This window comes from Corvus hawaiiensis, chromosome 4, assembly GCF_020740725.1.
Source record: "Corvus hawaiiensis isolate bCorHaw1 chromosome 4, bCorHaw1.pri.cur, whole genome shotgun sequence".
NCBI classification, from domain to species: Eukaryota; Metazoa; Chordata; class Aves; order Passeriformes; family Corvidae; genus Corvus; species Corvus hawaiiensis.
Window position 1 is genome coordinate 35,993,219 of NC_063216.1, and position 25,939 is coordinate 36,019,157.

The 25,939-nt window shown below is 36.7% G+C and overlaps 1 protein-coding gene across 1 annotated transcript; it reads left to right on the forward strand.

The window, feature by feature from the left end:
- The first annotated feature begins 5,353 nt into the window (after nucleotides 1-5,353).
- EPYC (epiphycan) lies at nucleotides 5,354-23,423 on the forward strand. The gene is made up of 6 exons (XM_048302056.1): nucleotides 5,354-5,528; nucleotides 15,664-15,817; nucleotides 19,383-19,541; nucleotides 20,145-20,347; nucleotides 21,361-21,456; nucleotides 22,986-23,423. Exons 1-6 carry the CDS (start codon nucleotides 5,361-5,363, stop codon nucleotides 23,154-23,156), a joined length of 951 nt encoding a protein of 316 aa, XP_048158013.1. The 5' UTR covers nucleotides 5,354-5,360; the 3' UTR covers nucleotides 23,157-23,423.
- Nucleotides 23,424-25,939: the final 2,516 nt, after the last annotated feature.

Sequence of the window (25,939 nt, forward strand, 5' to 3'; positions counted from 1 at the left end):
AGGGTCGGATAGGTTTTTTCATTTTATGGCAAAGCTAGCATTTTTTCCACACATTCTTCCTTATCCCAAGTTCCTGGGGATGAATCTGTGAAGACTGAAAGAAAAGAAAACAAAGAAAAAATTATATTTATAACAAGTGAATGTTGACAGTCTGAATAAAAGGCTCAGTGCTTTATAATCAAAGTTTTGGAAAAACAAGAATAGGATGACCCTGAGGCTTTGGCACTGAGTTCAAGAACACAGTTAGGAGTCATTGCACCTCCAAGAACTGGGAGAACTGAAATGGAAACAAAGCCCTCTCAAAAAAGAAGGGGAATAAATTAATTCATTTACTACTGCCAGAAACTATGCAGTGGGAATGCATTCTAACATGGAATGTGTTAGGCAATGGTCACAGCTGGATATGCTTCCAGTTTAAGTAGTGCCCCAAAAAAACTGAATGTGATGGAACTCTCCATTAACTTCAGTGCGCTTTTAATCAAGCCCAACTAAGTCAGACAGCAAGATTTAAAGACAAATGAGGAAGTTCACAAGACAGTAACAGGCACAAGGCCAGAGGATCTGGAAAAAACCCAAATGTCAGTGAAGGGACTAATTAGAGGACGTGAAAACTCACTCCCAAATGTCCCTTAGACAGTCTCAGGAATTTCATTATCTTCTGTGATAACAGGATTCAGACAATGAAAGCAGTGATCTGAATCAGTTTCTAACTCAAGCACAAATTTTCTGTGAGCTTTTTTAAATGCTTGGGTTTTTGCTCAGCAATACCACAAGGCCTCTAAGTAGTCTTTTTTTCCTTTTATCTTTTTTTTGTTGGGTCTCTTGGGTTTCTAGCTGGCCTAGGATTGCTAGCGTCAGGACTTCTGTCATCCAAGTTCAAACAAATTGCCGAACATTAATTTCAGCATCAACTAAGGCACCTCCCCTACTGATATATCACTCATTCTCCAAAGTCTTGTTCTTTAAAGCATAAACCAAACCAAACAAAACTCTTTTCTTATTTGTGTGCTATACAAAACATCATGCTTGTAAGCTTGTAAAATTCTTTTTATAAAATATATTATTTTTCAGATAAGTTTCCCTAGTTCTAACAAAAAAATAAAATTCCAATATTTGTAAGTTAACATTTGCCTTTGATTAATTATAGTTACTTAGTGTTTCTGAAAAACAAGGCTAGCAAAGCATAAAGTAGTCTGACAGGAATACAGTATACCACTAAAATCAAAGCTAAAATCCAGACACAAAGTGGTTCGAAGTTAATTGGTCTTATAAAACAAACAAAAAAAAAACCTACAGACCAAAAATACAAAGTTTTCAGGCCCTAGGTCTCTGTATGCCTAAATCTATTTAGTTGTGTAAGAATGAAGGAAAACATTAGTAACGATATGAATAATTTGTTATAGATAAGTTTTTTCCTTCAATAAAGAATAGAATATTGGGATCTTTTGTAAAAGTGAAAGAAATACTGGACCTGCCTAGAGAGGATATATTTTGTAAATGAAGGAGACACTTTGGGAGTGAGGATTTAGCAGAATAAATCTTAAATTACCAAGCACAGCAGAAAATACTATATTTAAAAATGAAACAATGTTAATTACTTGCAAACAGAGCAGCATAAAAATTACCAGAAGAAGTAAGAAGGTGAAATGATGAATTTTTGTTGCAAAAGATACAGATGTTTGCTTTGTTGTCAGGAAAGAGCATCCACAGGCATTGCAAGCAACTAGATCACTAAATTAAGGAGTAAACTGAGGCTCTTGACCTGAAGAAAAAGAGCAACAGGACACAATAGTGTGGTGTTTTCACTGTACTTACTGCCCTGATACTTCATGGAAGAATATGCATTTGCAATGGGAAGGGACAGTGAATAAAGAAATTAAATACCTGATTTAATGATTCAAGATCCCTATTTTCATAGAAGCAATTAATGTTAAACCTTCCTTAGAAAGAAGTCTGCCATCCAAGAGGGGTCATAATACTGTAAGCCAGTGCAGACTTGACTCAGGTGTCAAAACAGCACGTGATACCATTTGGTATGTTCCCTAACCTCTACCTATCTGCTAACAAAGCTATTGCTCTTCTACCCTTTGACCTGTCAGCCAAACCCTGTCAAACATCTTGGATTCACTAGGCTAGATCTAGAAACTTGATGTTGGACATTCAAATTATTGGCATGTGGCTTAAATTCTTGATGTGCTTCCAGTGCCTCATGCAAATTTGGCCTAGTAGGAAAATTTTTTATTGGAAAAAAAAATTTCTGCGAAAGTTACATAAAGCAAAGGGAATAAAGTTTCCTTAGCACACTGGAACCTTATACATGAGTCTTACATCCCTCCATAGATACAGAAGAGGCTCTGTTGTTTCCTAGCTGTTAGTATTGGACGTTGACAGTATTAGGAGGCATACTTCATTGAAGGGTTGGAAAAATGATGAAAAGATTCAGAGAAATAGGTGCATGTTGTACAAATACTGGTAATATAAAAGTACAGAATTAAGTAGGAACTGATAATAAAGAAAACACAATCAATTAGGAGAAAAGATAGCTTGACTTATGCTAATATAGTAAAACCTTTTTCTGGTGTAACAGACCACATTATAGTACAGTGTATGCCTACCATTTGCAGCATATGGCAGAGGTTAATATCTATTAAGAAAGTGGAATTTCATCTCGGAAGGAAAACATACTGGAAATAGTATATTCTCATAAGTACTTACAGAAAAGTAAAGGGGGGAAAATGCCTCTGAATACACAAAAGATAATACCTGCAGTAGATGGAAATTCATTAAACATTATCACATAAAATAAGTCACAAAATAGAAATGTTACATACAGGAGAAATATTAATATATAACCCAATTTTCTTAAGCCTTGATTTTGGACACTGAAAAATTTCCATTTCTGCGTTATCAGGTAGCACAAAAAGTTGTTTCCAGAATACAGCTGAGAGTGCTATTGGTGTATTGGTAGGAGCAGCAAGAAATTTGAGGGGAAGGGGTAAAAAACTGTGACATGAAATAAATGCCATTTCCTCACAACAAATCTTTGTTTGACCTTCCAAAAATTCAGTTCAGCAAAATCATGCATATAAAGGTGTTTGCAGTCTGAGAAACTCCCTGGGCTGAGGACTTCAGCTGAGGGTAGAAGTTGTACTACCTCCCACAGCCCCAGAATGCCACTGCCATTGGTCAGGGTCTAATACCACTCTGGTATTCTGAGTAACTCCATCCCATTTGAGAGAGTGGAAGCTAAAGGTAAGTTTTGGCACTTCTCTCTTAGTTGAATTTTTATCGCTGGAAATACTAGTATTTGTTTTATTTTATCATGCTTAATACTGATTCAAAGCTTGCAGATTGTGAAGCCTATTTATTTTTCCCTAGATATGTCTTAGCTCCTTCCTGTGAGAGGTGTACATAATCTTCATCAAAATATTTGATCTAACAGCTACTGCAGATGCCAATATTTCTACAGTGCGTTCCAATATATTACATGAAAGGGAAATAGAGACATGCAAACAGTGCAAGTTAGTGCAGATACTATAGCCATAGGTAAACAATTTTTTTTCCACAGATTTGGTTTTGTCTACATATATAAAAAATTTAATTCTTATCAAGCCTTATACCCTTTAAAAATCTCTTATTTTTAGGCAACATGACATGAAAACAATTTTGCATAGTGAGCAAATTTTTATTTAAGAATTGTTTATTCAGAGGAAAAATTACACCACATATGTTAGTACCGCATTTTGGGTTGATAGACGACACCCTTTATAGCTGAATTATCTGGGGTAAATGACATGGAAAGGAAAAGCAAGACCAAAACCAATTCTGCCAAAAATAGGCAGCAGAAAATGTAAAGACAGATAAAAAAATGCAAATTCTAGCATACTTGCTTATTTCTGAGGTTGATTGAATTTTTATTTTAAGTTATTTAATTTTTTAATAAAGCAGAATACTTTTAGTAATATTGGAAGCTAATACTGAAAGGTGAAATTCTTCTAAGCTTTCTCAAAGAGAAGACCCACTGACTCTAGCTTCTTCCAGCAGCAGCTGAAGTCTTTCTGAATAAAGAAAATGAGAGAAAAATGAATGCCTTGTTACTGACCATCCCCAGAGGAATTTCATATCCTCATGCTTAAACCAGCTTTATAAAGACCTCTTTTCATGAAGCTAAAATTCAGCTTGTTGCACAGCACACACATTAAAAAAAGTCTCATGTATTTCTTAAAGTAGCTACAATTTTGAAATTAAATATTTAAGTGTGTGTATCATGGCATCCCATAAGGAGTACAATTTATTAGACTTATGCATTGCTTGTTATCACTGTGCTTTTGGTGAAATTAATGTGAGCTGTAGATAAGTAAAGGTGTAAGCAAAGAATGCTGAATAGAGCCTTGTGTCAGGCGTCTTATACGATAATAGCGAATGCACCCCTTACAAGGAAAAGGGAACGCATAAACACTAGTGCTCAAGCCTAGCAAGAATTTTCTACCATTTCACAAAATTCTGGAACTTTAAATGGGTGATAACTCAATTTTACCATTCTATTTTCCAAGGAGAACAGGTGAATGTACTACACCACCATTTCTCACTACTTTAGAAGTGGTGTTGACTAAATAATGAAGGAATTCAGAGTACTGTCGTTACTGTCCATGGGGCTATGAAGGACACATTATTTCTTATTTTTCTCCCAAGACCTTTGCAAAAGTATGGTCCAAATATGCCACACCAATTAAAGTTACATTCTGATAAAACAACTAGTGGGTGAAAAGTGTTTTGATTATGCTCATCCAGAGACAACAGAGTTTCTAATGCTTTCTAATGGATTGGTGGGTTTTTTTCGTTTTGTTTGGTTTGGTTTTTTTTTAGTTTGGTTCAGTTTGGGGTTTATATAATGGAGGAGAAATATAATATTACATTGTTATACATTTCAAAAGATTATTTATTGTGATAAAAACAATTAATATAATAATTTACCTTTTCACTAGTTTCACAAAAGTTCGTAACTAATGGTGCAATGAAAATAGGTGAAGTTGGATGAAAGGGGAAAAACACCACTCATACATTCTCATTGAGGTCAGTTTATTTTTACACCAATAAAATTCAACTTTTCTAAATTATATAAATATGAGAATGGCCAAAGCAGTGTGCAGAATTCTCAGGCCCAAGGACTCTTCATGAAGAAAACCAGACTAAACCACTGAGTGCCCATGAATAAATACAAATTATTCATCAGAAATAATGTGTTATATATATATATATAAGTACTGTATTTGTGACATTAAATTGTCATAGATTCCTTGTGAATACCAGATTACCTACAATCTGTCCATTTTGTTCTCTTTCAGAAAAAAAAGACCAGAATGCAGACCTTTGTAAATGTTTTTCTGGGATTTTTTATCTTTGAGTTTGTTGGAGCTGCCCCTATCACTGATACCATAATTTATGATTCTGAGTTCTATAACATACCATTTGGAGAGCTGCCTCATGCATTTGCCTTTGATGAAAACAAGCAGTCTGATGAAGTAGAGGTAACTGGAACTTATTTATTCTGTCTTTCCAAAGTGCATAAATGCAGTAGCTACTGATCAGTTTCTCTCTGTCATGAAAACATTTATCAGACAAATCTACTCATGTGGTTTCTATTGCCTTTGCAGTTCATGCACTTTTTCCCTAACCTACAAACAAAGCCAAAATATATTCTGATTGTTTGGGGTTTTATTTGTGGAAATTTTTAAGAGTAGATGAAAGGTACCATGCTTTCCTCAGGTCTCCATGTTCCACAAATTCTGTTGGAGATTGTCATTGTGATTTATTTGTCTGTATGATGCATGGAGGCAGCTGAGACAGGACTTCCAGCAGTTCCCATTAAATAAGGTTGTAAAATGCTGTTTCCTTAGGTTTATGTTCAGTACAACTATTTCAGGCCATAAATGCTAATGTTTTCTCTTGCTGTTATGAAAGTGGCAGAAGGAAGAAAAAGAAAGGGAAAGCACTTGAATTTAAACACAGGAAAGTAAGAAAAATTACTGAAGAAAAACTGTTGAAATTCTAATACAATATGAGCTGGTAAGATATGTCACCTGCAGAAGGAAGGGACTCCACTTGTTGACTTAAATGCTTCCTTCCTCTTCTATATTCCTTTATTTCTTTAAAATTATTAAAAGGTTACATTAATTTTATTCTCGTGCTCCTGATTAGACATCGGCACAACTTCCCTGAAGGTAATATAAGCACTCTGTGTTTCAGGATTGTGTGTGACATAAGTTGAGTGAAAAATACAACATTTAAATAATATGGTCTTTTCTTTTTTATACATAATATTTTAGTACTCTTTCACATAACAATGCATAATTCATGAAAACACATTCCTTTGAAAGATTCATGATTACAGCATGAGGGATAGGAGCTAGTCTTTCATCATTGTGCGATAGAAATTGGATAACAGCTTTGAAATCAAAGGACAGAAACAATTTAAGAATAAATATATCCCAAAACAGGAGAACTGAAGAGGTAAGAATAATCTCAAAGCTAGAGCTAAGATCAGAACCTTATAGTTTGTAGGAAATAAATTTTCAGTCTAAGAGGGACTGAGAAGAACTTTGCTCCAAAGAACTTACCTTGCCTTTGGCCTGTTTCCCTTGTGCCACTCTTGTGCTGTACTTGATTCTGTTTGAGCTTGATTTCCTGATAAAGTCACTACCAATTTTAGTCGCTGTGCTCTCTCTATTTCACACTGATTAATAAATCACAGTTTCTGTCTCTCTTTGTTCTTAAAAATGAAGCGTTTATTCCTGCAGAAATTACTTCCTTCCCAGAAATGGGAGAAGCTATTTTGAATGTGTCTCATCACTGAGTTTTTCTCATTCAAACAACAGATTTCTTAGTAATGCAGTGAATGGTAGATGGGATTCTCCCATGCTGTGCTTTCTCTGTGAGGTCCTATAACACCAAAGCATGGGTGTTATAGGACCAAACTTTCCCAAGTTTCTGAGTGAAAGATAAAGATAAAGCAAGGCTTTAGTGTTCTTTTCCAGCTGAAAGGAAATTCAGGATGACTGATTTTGCACCCAACAAGAGAAGATACAAGAGATCCCAACACAGGTTGGGTTTTTTTAAGAAAGCATGGAATAGGCAGAGTTCAGAAAGACTGTTCATACTGTCTGGTAAACTTTTCCAGAGCATGATTATCTTCCATTACTGAGCTCTTCAGATGGACTTCTTAAAATTCATCAGGTGAAGTTCATCCGTCACAGTAGCTGAACAGAATTTTGCTTTGCATATGGATGGACCTCCCTGTATGAGCCATTTTTCATAGATGTTTAGCCAAAATCTTTTTTTTGCTTACATTCCTAATACCATGTACCACCCAAGAGAATCCTAAACATTCGGTTCCACATATCCCAGGAGATATGAGTGGTCAGTGCTGTAGAAATCAAGCAAATTTTATAGACATGTCAGTGTACTATTTGATAGGGCATATCAGTCTTGCAATTTATATTTTAATCGTTGAATAATATTGATATCACTCAAGTTTTAAACAGAATACATTTGATTTCTTGATTGTGGTTATGACTTTCCTGTTTAAAATCTTGTTATCATAACGATGTGAACAACACAAGTGGGTCTATGTGTAAAACTCAATATTTATTCAAGGTCATGGGTTAGTTTTTATTATGCATAGCTTACATGATGAGCAATACCACAGAGACCCAGACAAACAGCAGGCCTTCAACAGATCTGGCCTGTGTGCAGTAACTCTTTAAGACCTGAATTTCCCTTTAGAGAGCTCTGAATCATGTCTTTAGACTTCTGAAATAGTGGAGAAAAAGTTAAAGTAGCATTTTCTGTTGTTGCTGTCTTCAATTTAAGATTTTAAAATTCAGTTATGTGCAAAGATAAGTCATTCTGTTTAACACATTTTTAGACTCATTGGCAAAATGCAAACTTTACCATGGTTGTGCATCCAACTGATTTGCAGAAGGTCCAGGAGACTGACCAGTTCCAGTACCTCAGATGCATTTGGTGTGCTACTCCTGTTAATTTCAAAGTGAATTAACCACCTGAATTAACCCAAGGAGTTAAACTAAAGCACCTGTGTCAGCATGTCCTTTTCTGGACCCATTAGGTACTGTAATCACACATTCAATGTGTAATCACCAAAATGAGGAAAGACCTAAAGGTAATTAGAAAGGTATAGTTTCCACTCATTATGTCTGGTTTAAATTAGGCTTTGCATCCCAAGATCATGCTCCAAAACAAGTATGAATCATTCTCTTGGGATATGTATTGAGGTGGGTTGACCTTAGCTGGCTGCCAGATGACCATCAAAATATTTTCTCACTCCCCTTTCTCAGAGACACAGGAGAAAAAATTAAGGTTAAAAACTTGTGAGTTGACATATAGTCAGTTCAATGAAGAAAAACAAAAATTGCACGTAGAACAAAGGGAAACAAAATGTTTGTTCTCTACTTCCCATTAGCTGGTGAGGGCCAGACACTTCCAGGGAAGTAGGACTCGAGTACGTGTAGCAGGTGCTCCTGAAGACAAACACCTTGATAATAAAGCCCACCCCCTGCCCTCACTGCCTTCTTTCTCTTGGTTTGTATTGCTGACCAGATGCCATATGGAATATTCCTTTGCTCAGCTTGGGTGACCTGTCCTGGCTGTGTCCCCTCCTGAGATCTTGACCACCTCTAGCCTATTGGTGAGAGTGTAATGTTGGAGAGACAGCCTTGGTGCTGTGCCAGCACTGCTCAGCATTTGCCAAACACAGGTGTGTTATCAACACCTTTGCAGCTAAAACCACAAAGCACAGCACTGAGGGGTACCATGGGGAAAGCTAATTCCATCCCAGCCTGACCCCATATACCTATCTTCCTCAAATAATTTTTGATGAACCCTAGACATCTGTTTCAGGCTTAGTACAAAACTTTTGCCTTAATACAGTTAACTAAGAGTGCCCGAGTCCAAGTTCATGACTTTGTTACTTCTCATACTCTGGAAGTATTTTTTCTTGTGTAGTGTGTATGTGTGTATACACACACACACTTCATTGTATTGAAAACATTTTTCTGAAAATGTTTCTAGATAATGGCTCTTGATATTCTTCCACTTGAAGTCTATTTTTGTCATAGATTCTAGAGTAATCTCAAGGTTGGGAAAGGTTACTTAGTGTATACATGGGATACATTTTTAATGCAAATATTTGCACGGCGAAAATAATTGTAGCTGTGAATTACTTGTGAGAATTGTATTGAATCCTCAAGCAAAGCTATGTATTGTCATATATTAGGTGGGTCAAATTGGCTACATAATCTATGGTTTCTAAAATCCCAGGTTAGTGAGACACAAAATACCTAGCTAAAGCTTTGCATCCAAATGAAAATTGCTACTGGAAAAACTTTAAGTAATATCACTCAGAAATAAAATGTGCATAGATACATTAAGATAGCAGAATCAACTCTTTCACAGAAAATGGCTAAAAAAAGGCAATATAAAAGAAAAGTCTATTATCAAGGAAAGAATTCCAAGGTCCTAAAGGAGAAAGATACTGCAAATAAAGGTACTGTAAGTGTACAAGCTTTTTGTTGAATTTATCTTCTGAAACAGACAGTAACAACAGTATAAACATGGGCTGCTGTATGTTCCCTTTTCTTTACAATTCATTAGTATTTTGAATTAATTTTATATCATGATAGGGTTCAGAGGTCGCAATCAAGACTGGGTCTCCCAACTGCTCTGAAAACATATACGAAGAGAGATTTCCTTCTTCAAAATGAATACAATCAAACCAGTCTCTCAAAGGAATTCTTGTGTGAGCTTCTCACTTTTTCCCTCTTTGAAACGAAAACTTTGTTTGGAAAATGTGTGAGAAAAACAAATTGTGGAGAGAGAGTCTTATGTACATCAGCTACTGATGCCTAATAAAATGGCACTGCAATTTTATCATAGTATCTGTTAAACATAATCAGTCAGTTTTCCTTTAGGTAGGAAAAACTAAGTTAGAAAAATGAGAAGTGAAACGATAGGCCAATCAGAAGAATATTTTCATTGCTAAGATAGGCAATCAGTGAGGCTGAAAAACAAAGGAGCACTTAAGAATGGTTTGCCTAGCACTGAATAAACAGAAAAGCAAGGGAGTTAAATTAAATAAGACAGGTTGGTCTGGGTCTGCTTACACAAAATAAATAAGCTGTAAAGTAGGATCCACAAAATACTCAGAAAGAAGCAAAGCAAAAGTCTTGTATTTGATGCATTTGAGCTGATTAGCATTAGCTTGTTGAATTTGAATCGAACTAATAGTGGGATATTCAGGTGCCTGCACAAAGCTCAGAACGGAAGTTTGAGACATTTGCTCGTGTCTGTGTGCATACACACAAGCCATCTCTGCTGTTGCCATAACACACACGAAGAGGGGCCATACTTGAACAAGAACTCACTCTTGCCATTCTGCAGTTTTGAGAGAGGCTCACACTGCTGTTCATATCATTGTGGTAGGTATTAAATAAGAGACTTCTAAGTGGGTATACAATGACTTTTCAGAACATGCCGTATACATTTTTTAAAAACCCTTTTAATTAGTACAAGTAATGTACAAGTCAGCCACAGAGTTGATAAGAGAATCAAACTTATCATTTGAATTCCTCAAATAGGAATTTTTCTACTTTTACAGGAAGTCTTTGAAAGCTCTTATTATTCACTTTTCTGAAGTGACTAACAAATCTATTTCTTTTTAAGATAGAACAGTAGGAGAAAAAAAGTCTTTAAAAGCAAAATTCAAGAAGAAACCAGTACAAGCTACTTTTGGAAAGGAAAACAAACCTCCCTGCCTGTGACAAGGGGGTTGGAAATAGATGATCTTTATGGTTCTATCCAACCCAAACCATTCTGTGATTCTATGAATAGCTTCTACCATAATTAGACATATTCTTGTAAGCCTTTGGTAGTTTCAGAACAGCTATGGGGGAAACTAGTTCCTTTTGATGGGTCAGTGTGTGGAACAGCTGTCCCTTCTAGTTTCTAATGCCTCTTTATAAGTTTTGAATTTTCATCTATGTTTTAAGTGTATTTTTTTGCAGTTAAAGAAACATTGAAACAGAACACACTTCATATTCTCCTGTGGATTTAAACTTATCATATGTAATACATCAGTTTTGATCCTAAAAGGTGTAGACATAAAAGACACATAAAATAAATTCCTGAGCCTTTTCTAGTCTTTCATTTGTCTTGCCTCCTTTACTGTCAATGGTGAGAGACAGATACCTAAACATCCCACCCTAAAAGGAATTTCTGTAGCCAGTGTCTGGAGCTGCTTTTCAGAAGTTTTGTATCATTCTGTACTGACTGTGAAGAGATGCTAATATAAACTAAGTGCCCAGCCTATGGATGGCAAGTTACAAGTTGGATTTTACCAATTGCTTTTTATCACTTACTGATGTGTTCCGATATCTGAATTCTTGACCTATGTAACTTCCTGGTCTGAAAGTGCCTCTGAATTGACCAGCCACTCTAAGCAATTTCATTAGAAAATAGAGTCACATTGGATAAATACAAGGCGGGGAAAGAAATAGATGCTTCATGCAATCTCAGGAAAGATATCACTGTTCTTTGGTGTGCTCTGACACTAACCTGCACTGGTATTCTCTAAATCTCTTGATTGATTCCAAAGACAGAATAGGGTAACTATTAACCATATAGTTAGATGTCTAAAGATAGGTGATGTGATACCTCTTCAGTTTTTTCTTATGCCATGTATTAAAACTGTCTTGGACAGCAGATTATTATTTGAAGACTTGCAGCTATTGGCAAAGAGAAACATACTTTATTATATTTCTCTACAATGTTCTTCCTGCTTTGTGATTTTCCATAAAGCATATTTCTTAAAGTAGCAAATGAAATACAAGTCCACTCCCTGCCTAATTCCAGGCTCCCTTGTCCCTCCAAAAAACCCTATGGAAAATAATGCCATTAAGTGATATACAATCATTTATATTTCAAATTTATTTTGTTTTTAGTAAAGGCCATGTTGCCAAAAATAAACAAACATCTGGAAGATGAGGGATCATTCTGTACAGTATATAGTCCAGGAAACATCTTTGTCTTGTTACAGTCTTGCATGATTTATCAAACATGTAAAAGCTGCATGGATCAGATGACCAATAATGGGAAACAGACTTTTACCTTTAGGTCACTGGTTCAAGTCCACATTATGTACAGCAAGAAAATACAGCTCATGCCCTGGGTCTGGTATGTAAAACACATATGTCAGTGAACTCTACTCTGTTACCAGTATAAAAATAGCAACATCATTAAGCTGACGTCAATAATTTTTATTTCTTATGACACTCACAACTGCAGGAGACTGAATGGATAAAGCTAACTACTTGCAACAGCTTCCCTAAACCCTGGATTTAGTGCATTTGCAAGGAAGCTGCTGGGAGACTTTTAACTGCGCATCTACAAATCCAGAAAACATCCTACAGAAAGAGAGAGATCACAGTCTAGAAACAGAAGTACTAGAGGTTAACACCTCTGCTTTGTTACCCAACAGCTACAGTGATTAATCAACTAAGAACCCCCAGAGAGCATAAAGTAAATCACAAATCCCAAGAAAGTTCCATAAAGTATGTCGCCAAATATGGACAAAAAAGTCCACCTTGAAAATACTCTCCTCCAGAATATTATTTTTGGTAGAACAAAGTTGCATATGAAGACATTAACAGGTCTCAAAATCTCTGGATTTAATTCCAAAGTTCAGAAGAGGTACTCTTATCTGATTTCCACAAAACTGGTGAAGAAGTAGACAGCATGTGCAAGATTTTTAGTGCTGTCCTAACCTGGGTCAATAAAAGTCTGGAATGCATCTCTCCCTCTAGGCTTCCTCCATTCAGAGAACAGCTGTCCCATTTCCTTTGTTCCCAAAGTCTTCTTTTGATTTGTCCCCAAGTCCATTCCTGGTTAAGCTGTCTACTCTCAGTGCTGCAGATGGTAACATTGTGTGTTTGTCTGCACAAAATGACAAGGTACATCCTTACTCTTACTTACATCAACTCAAGTTACTCAGTCATAGTTCAGCAGAAGGTCATCTTGCTCATTTGATTACCTTGCATTTTGTGAGGTTATGACCTTGGTAACTGTATTGGGTCATTTTTTATCCATCAACTCTAATTATTAATAGTATCTGTGGCTTTTTAGAATACAACTAAAGAATATACAGAAAACCTAAATTGTTCTTAGTCAAAATCTGAGCCTGTGTAGTTCAGAGTGCTTACTGGTTTTTTATTGCTCCCATGTTCTCCATCTTCAGTGAAACTGATACAAAATATTTGACTCTATTTCCATTATATAACCTAAACCAAATTATTTTTGTACAAAAAATTAGATTTTAGGTAGTTATTTAGGCGTTCTAAGGCAGTCCAGGATCACAATGCTTAATACTGCTTGTAATGATATATAGCTGTGCTGCAAGATCCAGGTAGCCTATTATGAGTTGTAAAGTGGTTTTTTTTCCAAAATTTTCACAGATCATAGAATTTTCTGGGTTAGAAGGGACCAAGATCTTCTACTTCCAACCCCCCTGCCATGGGCAGGGACACTTTCAACTAGCCCAGGTTGCTCAAAGCCCCATCCATCCTTGCCTTGAGCAAGGGAATCCATAACTTCTCTGGGCAACCATTTCCAATGCCTCACCACCCTCACAGAAAAGAATTTAATAATATATAAAAGTTTCAGCTTCAAGCCATTCCCTCTTGTCCTATCACATGTCCTTCTAAAAAGTCTCTCTCCAGCTTTCTTGTAGGTCCCCTTCAGGTACTGAAAAGCTACTACAAGGTCTTCCCAGAGCCTTCTTTTCTATGGGCTGAACAACCCCAACTCTCTGTCTTCATCTTCTTGGCCCTCCTCCAGACTTGCTCCCACAGGCCCATGTCCTCTTTGTGATGGAGACCCCAGAGCTGGATGCAGTACTGCAGGTGGAGTCTCATGAGAACAGAGTAGAGGGGCAGAATCACATCCCTTGAGCTGCTGGTTACATGTGAAATATATATACACATAGAGAGAGATTCAAAGAGGGATCAAATACAGCAAAAGCTTTGCCACTTCTTGGAATCCAGATGTCAGGTGTTTTAGTTCCTTTAACTTCTATAGTCTACATAAAAAATCAAATTTTAAAAATTCTAACCATTTGGCTAGTCTGAATGCAATTACTTTTTAACTGTCCTTTACAATCAGAATTTATGAACGCTACTGTAATGGATCTCAACAACTTGCTCTCCATAAAGACAGTAAAGACAGCAGTAGCTGTGGTATGGTCTCAAAAAAGGAGATGCTTGGTCAGGTGAAAGACTCAGGATTCAATAGTTTTATGGTGGTGTTGTGCTAGAAAGCTGCAGTGGATGAAAACTGAAGCAGAATTTTGGGCTTTGGTGCCTTTGCACTTGGAATAATGATACTGTGACAAAATTCCTATATTTGGCTGTGCCTTAGAAAAAGATAAGGAGTGCTAACTGCAGTGCAGGGGTGCAGCACCACAGGATTAGATACATCAAATTTTTAACAGAACCTCAGCTGTGCAAAACCCTATAAGGACACTAATTAATTGTCTTGGATTTAAAGAATAAAGATCATATTTTCACAAGGGGCTCAGTGCAGTCAAACAATATTATTACACATGGAGAAATGAAGATACAGCAGGAAAGTAACTTGCAAAGGTCACACAACTATGTCTGGGTGATTACAGAAAACAACTCTGTCTCTTTGCTAACACAGACCCCTCTGCAACAAGCTTAGCAAGTCTGCAATACTCTTTTTATGAACAGTGATATGATACAAGAAAATTGCTACATCTTAATTTTTATCCTAAATTGTCATATAGGAAAATCAACAGAATGTGTTTTTAGAATTAAAGTTAACCTGACAAAATTTACTGGTTTGACTAATTATGTTGAGTGAAGGACAAAAAAAATAAGTTTTCTATGTCCATGCAAAGATCTTCCAAATTTTATAAGTGTTTTAAAATCTAGATTTTATCCAATATTTTTATATAAATCAATTTTTTCATACCACATAATACAGGTACTAATGAATGCAGCTAACCAGAGTCTTTTGGTATTCAGATATAGGGGAAAAAAAGACAAAAAACCCACCAACTTATTATCAAGTAATATGTGAAGTCAGAATTCAGAATTCATTAATAATATTTCTAAATGATGTTAGTGTTCTAAGCAGAGCCTCCACAGCTACATTGGATTTGGATTTATGATGGTACAACTTACAATTTTATGGTAAATGACTTGCACCTTTTTGATATTTCACAGCAAATTTTCATTTGTCACACACAGTTTATCAATTTTTATCACATCTAATTTATCTTTAAATAAATATGAAAAGGTAATTTTGCTAGTATATATTCTCAGTAATTAAGTATATGCATGTGTGAATACATAAAAAAACATTCAAAACACTGGGATAAAAAGTGAATAAGTATGTTGGATTTTCATGAATTTTTTATATATCATCAGAATTCATTATAGTTCCTGGATAAAATGAAGCTCAAGCACTAAAACTCAGAAAATATGTGACCTCTAGTGGGAGAATACGAATAACTGGAAAAGAAACAACTTTCAAGGGAAGTAAACAGTAACATTTCCTTTTAATTTTCCCTAGACAGAGATTGGGACAGAACTACCTTCTGTAATTCAAGAGAGTTATTCTTCTGCACCACTGACAGAAGAAACTGAGGATGAAGCATCAGCGCCAAAATTAATTGACGGGTCTTCAGCACAGGGGTCAGGGGTTCTTGGACCCCAGACTCAAGATGGTTAGTAGGAAAGAGAAATGAGGTTTTTGTGTGTAGCTTTGGTTTTGAGCAAGCCCACTTTATTTTCTTTTTTACTGAAGATGAAGTACATAAATTCTATACTTCTCTTACTGAAGAAATATATAACATGCCTATCTTGCATGCTCCAGATAGGTGTCAAGAGGTTTCCATACTATGTCACCATGAAAACAACTGTGCCAGTGAAGATTTACAACTTAAAAATTTGCTGATAGTTGGCAAATGCTACCAGTACTTGTTTTTTTGTCTTAGATTTCAATATCATTATCAACTGTCTTTATTTATAATGATTTGCTACATGTTTTCTATAAATGTTTTCATACAAAGTGTAGTTAAAATGTTGAAGAATTTTTGACCATGAAAACCTGTAGACTGAAAAACTTAAGGAAAGGGAGATGCTTAGAACTTTTGAGTAAATAAGATTTTCAGTTCTGACTACCTATAGTGAAATAAGAACTTTATAAATCTTGCAAGGGAATTAAAATTGCAAAACATAATCTGTCCCTCTCCCCCACAAACTTTGAAATGCTAATTATTGACATTTGTCGGAAGCTCCTCTAAATTCTAGTAGGTAAAACTCACTAGAGTTATCCATTGCTGTGAGGGATCTTTGTGTTGTATGGTGATCAACATATGGTAGCAGGAAAATCCTACTTTTTACTATGCTTAACACTACAGCTGAGTGCCATAGAAGAAAAATGAAAAAAAAAAAACAACCGCAAACATAAACCCCAGAGTTCCTGCTTCCAAAATTGTGTATTCAGTGAAATTAATAATTCATAATCTTATTTTGGTACATACAACAAGTGAGCCTGACCAGGCAAAAATAAACACGGTCAAAACAAACAAAAATGGAATGAGAACTTCCCAGGAGATTTCAGAAAAAAGAAAAAGAAAGGCCCATACATACATTTTTTTCAATTTTGAGAATTACAAGATGTTACAATATATCCTGTAAATATTATATATGGTGAATTCTGTATCGATCAACATTTTTGAGTACTGCATGCAAATCAAGTAGTGCATCAACTAAAGAAATGCTCAAGACAGTATCATGTCAAATCAAATTTCTCGTGTCTTCCATTTTCTAGCAATACATTTTCCTGTCAGACATTGCTGCTGTTGGCCTGGTACTGAATAGAAGACTGCAAGGATCAGTAACATTAAGACAAGCTCATTTTTCTTGTTGATATCTTTTTGAATCCTTCCCTTACCTCTGCTTTTTTTCAGTGTCCACCAGACATAAGTGACAAATACCACTCCTCTAAGGCCAAAAATAGGACAGGGTGAAACCCTTTCCCAGTACTATGCTATTATATTGCAAAATTATGAAAAAATATCAGCCATCCTTAACTCTAAATTCATCTAGGCCTAGATTTGCTGGAATAGTTCAAAGTGTGGATATTTTTTCCCTGTGTCAGGCTTGCTCTCTGTAACCAATTAAATCTGTCCTGTGCAGAAAATTAGGGAAAGCATGAAAAGGTTCTTATCTCTCCAGAAATTGCATTCCTGGATGTCCAAGTAGATATTATCACATAAAAATAAAAGAGTACTCTGGTTACTGATTCTTTAATCTTGTCTCAAAAGGCACCTCAATTACCTACAGGTAATTGAGGCAGATTAAGAAGGCACATCTCTCATGTAGCCACATCTGATGTGGAGAAAAACCAATCTGCAAGAAAAAAATTTTCATATTCCTGAATTATCCTACTATTCTATAAGTAACGAGAGCAAACAACCTCATCTGCTACAAGAAGGAGGAAAACGTAACAGAAAAGTACTTCTGTGGGATTAAAAGCTGATAAACAGATATGATGATTTATACCCATAAACAAGGAAAATATGTATCAAAAAACTCAATGTCACAAGTATTATGATCCCGCTATTAAAACTGTTAGAAAGATGCCTCTGCCTGAATTAAGGTGCAAACAAGACCATATGCTGAAGTCAATAGGATGAATTTTATTTAATAGTAAATGGTGTGAGGGGGAGAGAGAGAGAGAGAGAGAGCGGGATAGAAAGAAATATAAAAAAGGAGGGAGGGGGAGAGAAAGAGAGTAACAGAGAGATAGATTAAGTAGAAAATATCACCACTCCATGGATCCTGATGGCATCCCATTGATCCTCATTTTCTGGTCTTCTTGGTAGTGAGGGTGCCAGAAAACAGAGTTCAATGGGTTAATATACATTAGGGCCAGGTGGGAATGCCCCGGTAGCTCTCCTTGGGGGTGACAAGTTTGACACAGGCTCTTGCAGCAGACTCTGGATCTGTTGCAACCCTTTGCATCATGTGCAGACCTGTGGTACAAGGCCTCAGGAATGAGTCTGGGGGCACTCTGGGGGTCTTTGATGGATTATGAAACCCCCTCAGCTGCCTCTTAAGTGAATGCCCCATGGATGTGGCCTTCCCAGGGTGGGGAGGGGTATACAGCTGAGCCAGTTTGTGTGAGGGAGGATGGGTGTTCATTGCCTCTGATCAGAGGTTACAGCGCACATCCAAAAACTCTCCTCCTGCTGCTGTGGTTAGGGGGTTGCTTGCGCCTTCCCAAACCCAGCCAGAGTTTATTTTCAGGACAGCTGCTGGGTTTTGGCTTTCTTGTGAATACATTCTTCTCCCTCAGCCTTGTTTATTTCTCCCCATACCTGAGATAATTGAATAGTGTCACCTTTATCTTATCTCAAGTTTCCTTAGGTGGTTCAGCTCACAGACCAAAGTTCCAGTCAGGAGGCACCTTCAGGGAGAGGTGGGCTTTGGTGGTCAAAGCTTCTTTATACACTTTTGCCATAATGGCAAAAAGTACTTCATAACAATGTTTAAGACATTATCTATAACATTTCAGTCTTTCACAAGTCTCACCAAATTTGAACAGTGCTATCAAAAAAACCCCTTTTAGCTTCATGGTATTCATGCAGTTTTATGGCTGGTATCATATGACTTCATTTTTCATTTTCACAAACTTCTAGTGGCAACCAAATGTTTTGTTAACATGGTCTCCAAGTTACCTTAGCTCAGACTCATATTGAAAAAATTGTCATGATGTAGAATTCCTGTATCTGAAAATGTAATTAAACGACATACAAACGAAACACAGGTTCTTCTCCACAGCTCCGTAGGAAATTACTAATTTCCTTACAAAACAATCAGAAGTAAAATTTACAGAACAAAATAGGAATTACAACAAGTTTCATTCATCAGCTATTATTCCTCTATCTAGATAGAAGTATATGCCTGCTAGCTTAAGGGGCAATCAACTTTTGGCTGGTTGCTGTCACCAAATATTCTATGTAGTCTGAGAAACACTATATTAGAACAAGTTAATTGTTCTTCTAGGCATAGGGAGAAAAATAACTTCATTTTTAAAAGAATTTAATCACTTTATTGTTGTAATTATATGGTTTGGTGATCAAAGCAGAATGGGAAGTGAACTTTACCATAGACAAAATATGATCACTAGGTACTTACATGAGCATTTCATTGTAGTAATTTATGTAAAATTTTTATAAATTTCCATTCTAACAAAGTGTTTTCTCTTAAATTTCTTGATAGGTCTTCCCACTTGCCTTTTGTGTACATGCCTAGGGACCACAGTCTACTGTGATGATCGTGAGCTTGATGCTGTTCCACCATTGCCTAAGAAAACCACATATTTCTATTCACGCTACAACAGAATCAGGAAGATCAGCAGAAATGACTTTGCTAACTTAAGTACGGATTGCAGTATTATAGCAATTAACTTTAATTTTGTTTATTTCTGGCTCATATCAAGCTAAAACATAATGATATATTTTATATAATGTTTAATGATGGTAAATTTTACACATAAATGTGCATGCATTTTGCTGCTTTGGAGTAGAAAGGTCAATACATTAGATGCAAATTCTCTGCCAAATTTTGAGTTATAAATAACAATGATAATTGATCTTTTTGCTGTTACTTGCAATCATCTTTAGAAAGGTAATAAAAACCCCCAAATATTCAATTTAATTTTGGGGTTTTTTTTTAATTGGAAAAAGTGCTTGAATGTATTTTATAAAGAAGCCAATATATCAAATTTCTTACATATAGGAAAATATTGGAATAAAGAAATGTGGAACAAGGTAGCAGAGAATATGTTTGTTTCCCTTTAAGTGTTTGTTACCCTTTTTCAAAAGGTAATAATTGAAAAGATTCCCAAAACACACAGAAATCTTAAAACTTTGAACTTTGAAGTCTTTCACTGAAATATATATCAAGAATGACAAAGGCAGGGTTTTTTTAAAATATCACTAAATACATTCTCACATCTGTTATATCTCATTTCTCTGCCAGACCATTTAAAGAGGATTGATTTGACTGCAAACTTTATATCAGAGATCCACAAGGATGCCTTCCGAAGATTGCCCCAACTTCAGGAGTTGGTGCTCCGTGACAATAGGATAAGGCAACTCCCTGAGTTGCCATCTACCTTAACGTTCATTGATGTTAGTAAGAACAGGCTTGGTCGCAGAGGGATACCAAATGAGGCATTTAAAGTAAGTTTGAGTGTGATGGGAAAATCTTTTCTTCCCCCCTCCAGAGGATGTGGATAGAAGTGCAGCCTATTCTCATGAGAGAGATGCTCCAGTCCCCTAATCATCTTTGTAGCCCTCCACTGGGCCTGCTCCAGGAGCTCCATGTCTCTCTCTTGTCCTGAGAAGCCCAGAACTGGACACAGCACTCCAGATCTGGCCTCACCAGGGCTGAGCAGAGGGGCAGGATCACCTCCCTTGACCTGCTGGCTTCCTAATGAACCCCAGGATCTCACTGGCCTTCTTGGCCACAAGGTCACTGGTGGCTCATGGACAGCTTGTTGTCTACCAGGACCCCCAGGTCCTTCTCTGCAGAGCTGCTTTCCAGCAGGTCAGCCCCCAGCCTGTACTGCTGTGTGGGGTTATTCTTTACCAGGTGCAGGACCCTGCATTTGCCTTTGTTGAGTTTCAGATGGTTCATCTCTGCCAATCTCTCCAGCCTGTTGTGATCCTTCTGGAGGGCTGCACAGCCCTCTGGGTACTGGCAACTCCTCCCAGCTTTGTGTCATCAGTGAACTTGCTGAGGAAGCATCTGTCCCTCCATCCAAGTCATTGATGAACATGTTAAATGATACTGGGCCCAGTACTGAACCTTGGTGGACAGTGTTAGTGGCAGACCTCCCACTAGACCCCATGCCATTGATTATGTCCTTCTGGGATCTGCTGTTCAGTCAGTTCTCAATCCACCTCACTGTCCACTCTTCCAGTCCACACTTCCTGATTTTGCTATAGAGTATACTATGACAGAAAGAGTTGAAAGCCTTGCTGAAGTCAAGGTAGACAATATTCAGTGTTACCCCTCATCCATTCTGGTAGTTGTTTCATTTTAGAAGGCAATCAGGTTGGTCAAGCCTGATTTACCTTTATGAATCCATGCTGGCTACCCTACTGATCACCTTCTTGTCATCCCTGCGTATCGAGATGGCTTTTTCAAATACGTCCGTCATTTCCCTCTGCTTTTTTCCATCTTCCTCTAGAATCTGGATGAACTGCAGCACCTTTATATCACTGACAATAACTTGGATCATATTCCATTGCCGCTCCCTGAAAGCCTCCAAGCTCTTCATCTTCAGGTAGGCTACAAAAGAAATGTCTCCTTACATCATGTTCAAATAGTATGCACAACTGGGAAGGGCAACCATTTGTCTTGTAGTTCCTTCTCTTTCTCCAAAAATGTTCTTACTTGACTAAAAAAGCTATGGGAAGCATAAAATTAACTAGTGAATGCAACCTTTCAAAGAAGTAAAATTTAGCTCAGCTAAGCATTAATTTTCAAAATTTCTAATACAATATTTTCCAAAAATCAAATTCTGGAATTATTATTAGCACAAGTTAAAGTTATGTTCACAGCTGTCAAGAGCAACATTAGTCTAAGAGACTTACCTAAGTGTCTAAGAGACTAATGACAAATCCTTTACACTGCTCATATGAATCTTCCAACAGAAATACTTTTGAATACCATGGGGAAGTTATTTTACATATTTATTTGTATCTATACTCAGTGCATTTCATTCTTTTAATAAAGGCAATTCCCATCTACCATTTTTTAGTCAAATTTTTCCATTTGACTATGTTAGAACATCCCATCCATCACCCTTCTGTAATCCTTTTTTTCTCTACTTCCTTTTATCAAATAGTTTCTCTCTGAATTCTTCCTTTTAGCCTTTTCCAGGTCTTTCCCTTTATCTCCTCTTATAACTATTTACATTTTTGTTTATCAGATATTTTTACTTATTGTATCATACAGAAAAAACCTTTCAGTAAGCAATGTACCTCACATCATTTAACCTCTGTCTTTCAGTAAGTAAATTTATAGAAACTGCCTGCTAACTGACTTGTTTTTTCACCTGTTTGTGACTGTAAATTAAATATTCAGTGCTGTGTGCTACAGAAAAAAGTTAGTGAGCTGGACTTTTTCCACACCAATTTCTGACTACCAAAGGAATGGAGAAGTGAAGAATTTTCAGACGGCCCTCATTTTAGGTGATGAGCTTTTTAGTCCCAGTTTCCTGACAATATTGTGTTCCAGCATTTCATTGTTGAGAATAGCTCATTTCAAGAACGGAAGTTCAGAGAATATAAGGCATATAAGAGGAATTTAAATCAAAGGAATAAAACTGAAAGCATTCTGTTTTCCCAGTATACATACAGATGTGAGTTAAACTAATGTGAGAGGGCCTGGGGGAGAGAAATTGTCACAGATAAAACTACAGATTTGTGCCTTTGTAGGTTGAGGTACATTAAGATGTCAGGACGATAATTATGTTTCTATGATTTTTAGACTGGCCTATCCTGGCTCAAATTTGTCTTAATAAGGCTCTTCAATACAATCTGGAAATGAAAGTGCTCTATATTTCTACCAGGCTCCTCCTTCAAAGCCTGTCTCTGCTACTTGGTTTGAGTTACTTAGTTTTGAAACTTTGCACTGACCAAGAAATTTTCCTCTGCTTGGAAGATATCTCTGTTGATGACCTGCTGCCACAATCTGGGCCCTTGAGTTCAAACAAGTATCTCTCTAGACACTGAAAATACATCCATAAATGGTTTTACTTTCAGGCAACTATTCTGATAGCTTTGTTTTTGTTTGCTTGTTTTCTTTTAGAACAACAACATTCAAGAGATGCATGAAGATACTTTCTGCAAAATGAGAGATTTTACTTATGTACGTAGGGCTCTCGAAGACATCAGACTGGATGGTAATCCCATCAACCTGAGCAAAACACCTTATGCATACATGTGTCTACCCCGTTTGCCAGTTGGTAACCTCATCTAAGCTTTGACAGCAGCCAAGACTGTCATATGCTGTAAGAATCTCTAAAGACAAATCAGTAACTCACTGCTACATTAACCAAGACGAATTTTTACAAATATCATTAAATTGGGAAATATTTCTGTTAATATTGGAATTGATTACTGAGATATCAAGATTATGAAATGCTAAAAGACAAATCCATTATCTACCCAACTGCAAGTTATTTAGCAAGATCAAGAAAAATCCTTTACTACAAAAACAAGGAAAATACCAATTTTTTTGCTGAATTGTTCAGATCAATGTATGAATTCTAAATTTAAATAATTTTATATATTAAAGTATAACTATTACATGGTAAATAAATGAATAAAAGTAAAATATGTCTACACACTTGATTATTTTTTGGCTTTTATTTTGATTAAATATTTTTCTCTCAGAGGTGCATCCATTTTTCTACTTCTTTCCTTGAAGGTCCCTTCATTTTGGAAAAGTACTAGCAATATTCAAAACAACAAGTTTTCTTCAGATAACAGAATATTTCCTTGAATCAATAATGAAATACAGAGCTCAAATTCATATCAGATTACCCTCCCATAATCTATTTATACTTTTGCAGCAACAATTTATCTTGGTAATGCTGATGAGACCCAAAGCTGTTTTCTGTAACTTTGATAAAGTTGCCTGACAGATTATGTGGTAATAAAAATCTCAAATAAAATAGCCTATTTGAGAAATACTAGATTTTATTCTGCATAGAAAATGGAAAAAAATTCCCTTTGTCATATTTACACAGTCAAACAAAATTTTGCAGTTCAATACACTAAGGACGAGGATTCAGAGACCAAAGTCACAAACCTCCTTGTGGAGCTCAATTTCCAATTACTTGAAACAATTTCACAAAAAAATCTCTACTGTTCAACAGCCTTTGCAGGTAAAGATTAGAAAATTTCCCTCTTGGGATAGTTTGAATCACTCTTCTCGTTTAGTGGAGAAGATTTAATACATTTTTCTAGGGAGAAAGCCCCCAGGAAAGATCCACTGGATACAACATAGGTACCTGCTCATTCTGTTCTATGGTGACAAGCAGCAAATAACACCTGCACATCTTCAGTGATAAAGGTTTGATGAAAGACTTTGGCAAAAAAAAAAAAAAAATCCCTTCAAACATAACAAATCCACGTAGAAGATCTGGTATTTGTTCAGTATCTAAGTTCCCTTTCATCTACCTGAACATATATGCTCATTTAAAATGTAAATGATAAATTTCCCTTGGGCCGTGCAACAGAAACTGTTCACAGAGACCTCACTCTTCACCCTTGCTGCCACTTTCTAGAAGTGAGCACACATGGAACAATATCAGACCGACTAAAATCAGCACAGTTTGAGCTGGGAGGAAGGAGGTGAGGTGAGATGAGCTAAGGACAGGATATGGAGTGATATGATGAAGCAAAAGAGGAAGTAAACAATGTTGAGAGCAGAGACAGATCATTCTTGTTCTCTCCTGTCTTGCTGAAAGGCAGAGGGAGAGCAGCAAGATTCCAAAAGTCTTAGACCCTAGCTGCATTTAGTTTTGTTTTCAAGAAATTCTATGCTTTCCTTTCCATTCACGTCACCTCTCATGCCATCATCAGCTCATTGTGTTCCCAGCAGAACACATGTATTCTGGGAAAGATAAAAATTCAAAGGTTGAGGGGTAAGTGAGGGAGACCACTGAAGCCCTTTCCACAGTTGCTGCAGCCCCTGAACTCTTGTACAGAGGTCAAGCTCCATGCCATGGTGAGGGATTTGCTGTCCATTCCACAGCTGTTTCAGGGAAGATGTATTTCTTTTGGAGAGGGCAAGCCTTGCTAATCATGAGGAGTATGGTGCACCCCCATTATATAAAGGAATGTGGGTGTTCAGATGTCTAGTCCCCAAGCATATTCTATGGTGCAAACCTGCAGTGTCGAGATTGTTTTGCAAGATACTCTCAGATCAAGGACAGTGAGAAAAGGGTATACTGTAGACAAAAAACAACTATTGCACTCTGGAAGTCAAGAAATACTAGATGGAGTATAATGTGTCTAAACTTTGCCTAGGAAGAAACCTCCAAAATCACAGACCAAAGCTCCCTCTCTTGTGTAGTGGTCAACTGTACTAATCTAATGCAGACATTATTCAGTTGTGGAAATCTAGCCAAGGAGTTCCCAGCTTTTGTGCCTATATTTTCCTTTTGTCTGTGCGTGTGTATTTTCCCTTACTGCATTAGAGTGCTCTCAGAGGTAATACAGTTGCTGCTCTTCCCACTTCAGATAACAGTTCAGAGGTTAGCAGCAACAATGCCAAGGTTACATGTTTGAGTTACATACGGGCTGATCTGCTACTGCTTTCTACCATTCCTGTCCAGACACATACCAAAGTCATGGAAGTGAACAGAACCCTGTCTCTTCAGGGGTACTTTCTGCCAGTTGGCCTCCGTTGGGAAGAGAAATCTCTAAGACAAGCTCCTGTTAGTAAATCACAAAAGTAAAACCAGTGCTGATTTTAAAAGAAAAGATTGCTATTGCATTTTATAGACTGTTCAGTGCAGCAGTTGTGTGATTGACATCTTCTAAGAATGTCTGCAAGGACTATCACAGGAGAAATTAATAACTTGTAAATAATTTATTGGCCTGGGAAACTCAACAGTGCTGGGAGAATATAAGGCTCCCAAAACAGCAGAGCTATCTTACCCCTGAGATCTTCTCAGTAAATCCTGTTAACTTAGGCTTTTTAGAGTGATGCAGCTATTTCTGCTGCTGAGTTCTAGAGCTGGGGAGCATACA

Bases quoted from the DNA above. Each gene is read 5' to 3' on its own strand.
- EPYC (XM_048302056.1), top strand. From the start codon at position 5,361: ATGCAGACCTTTGTAAATGTTTTTCTGGGATTTTTTATCTTTGAGTTT. The intron at 15,818-19,382 runs GTTAGTAGGAAA...ATTTCTTGATAG, and splicing joins TGGACCCCAGACTCAAGATG to GTCTTCCCACTTGCCTTTTG. The intron at 20,348-21,360 runs GTAAGTTTGAGT...ATCTTCCTCTAG, and splicing joins TACCAAATGAGGCATTTAAA to AATCTGGATGAACTGCAGCA.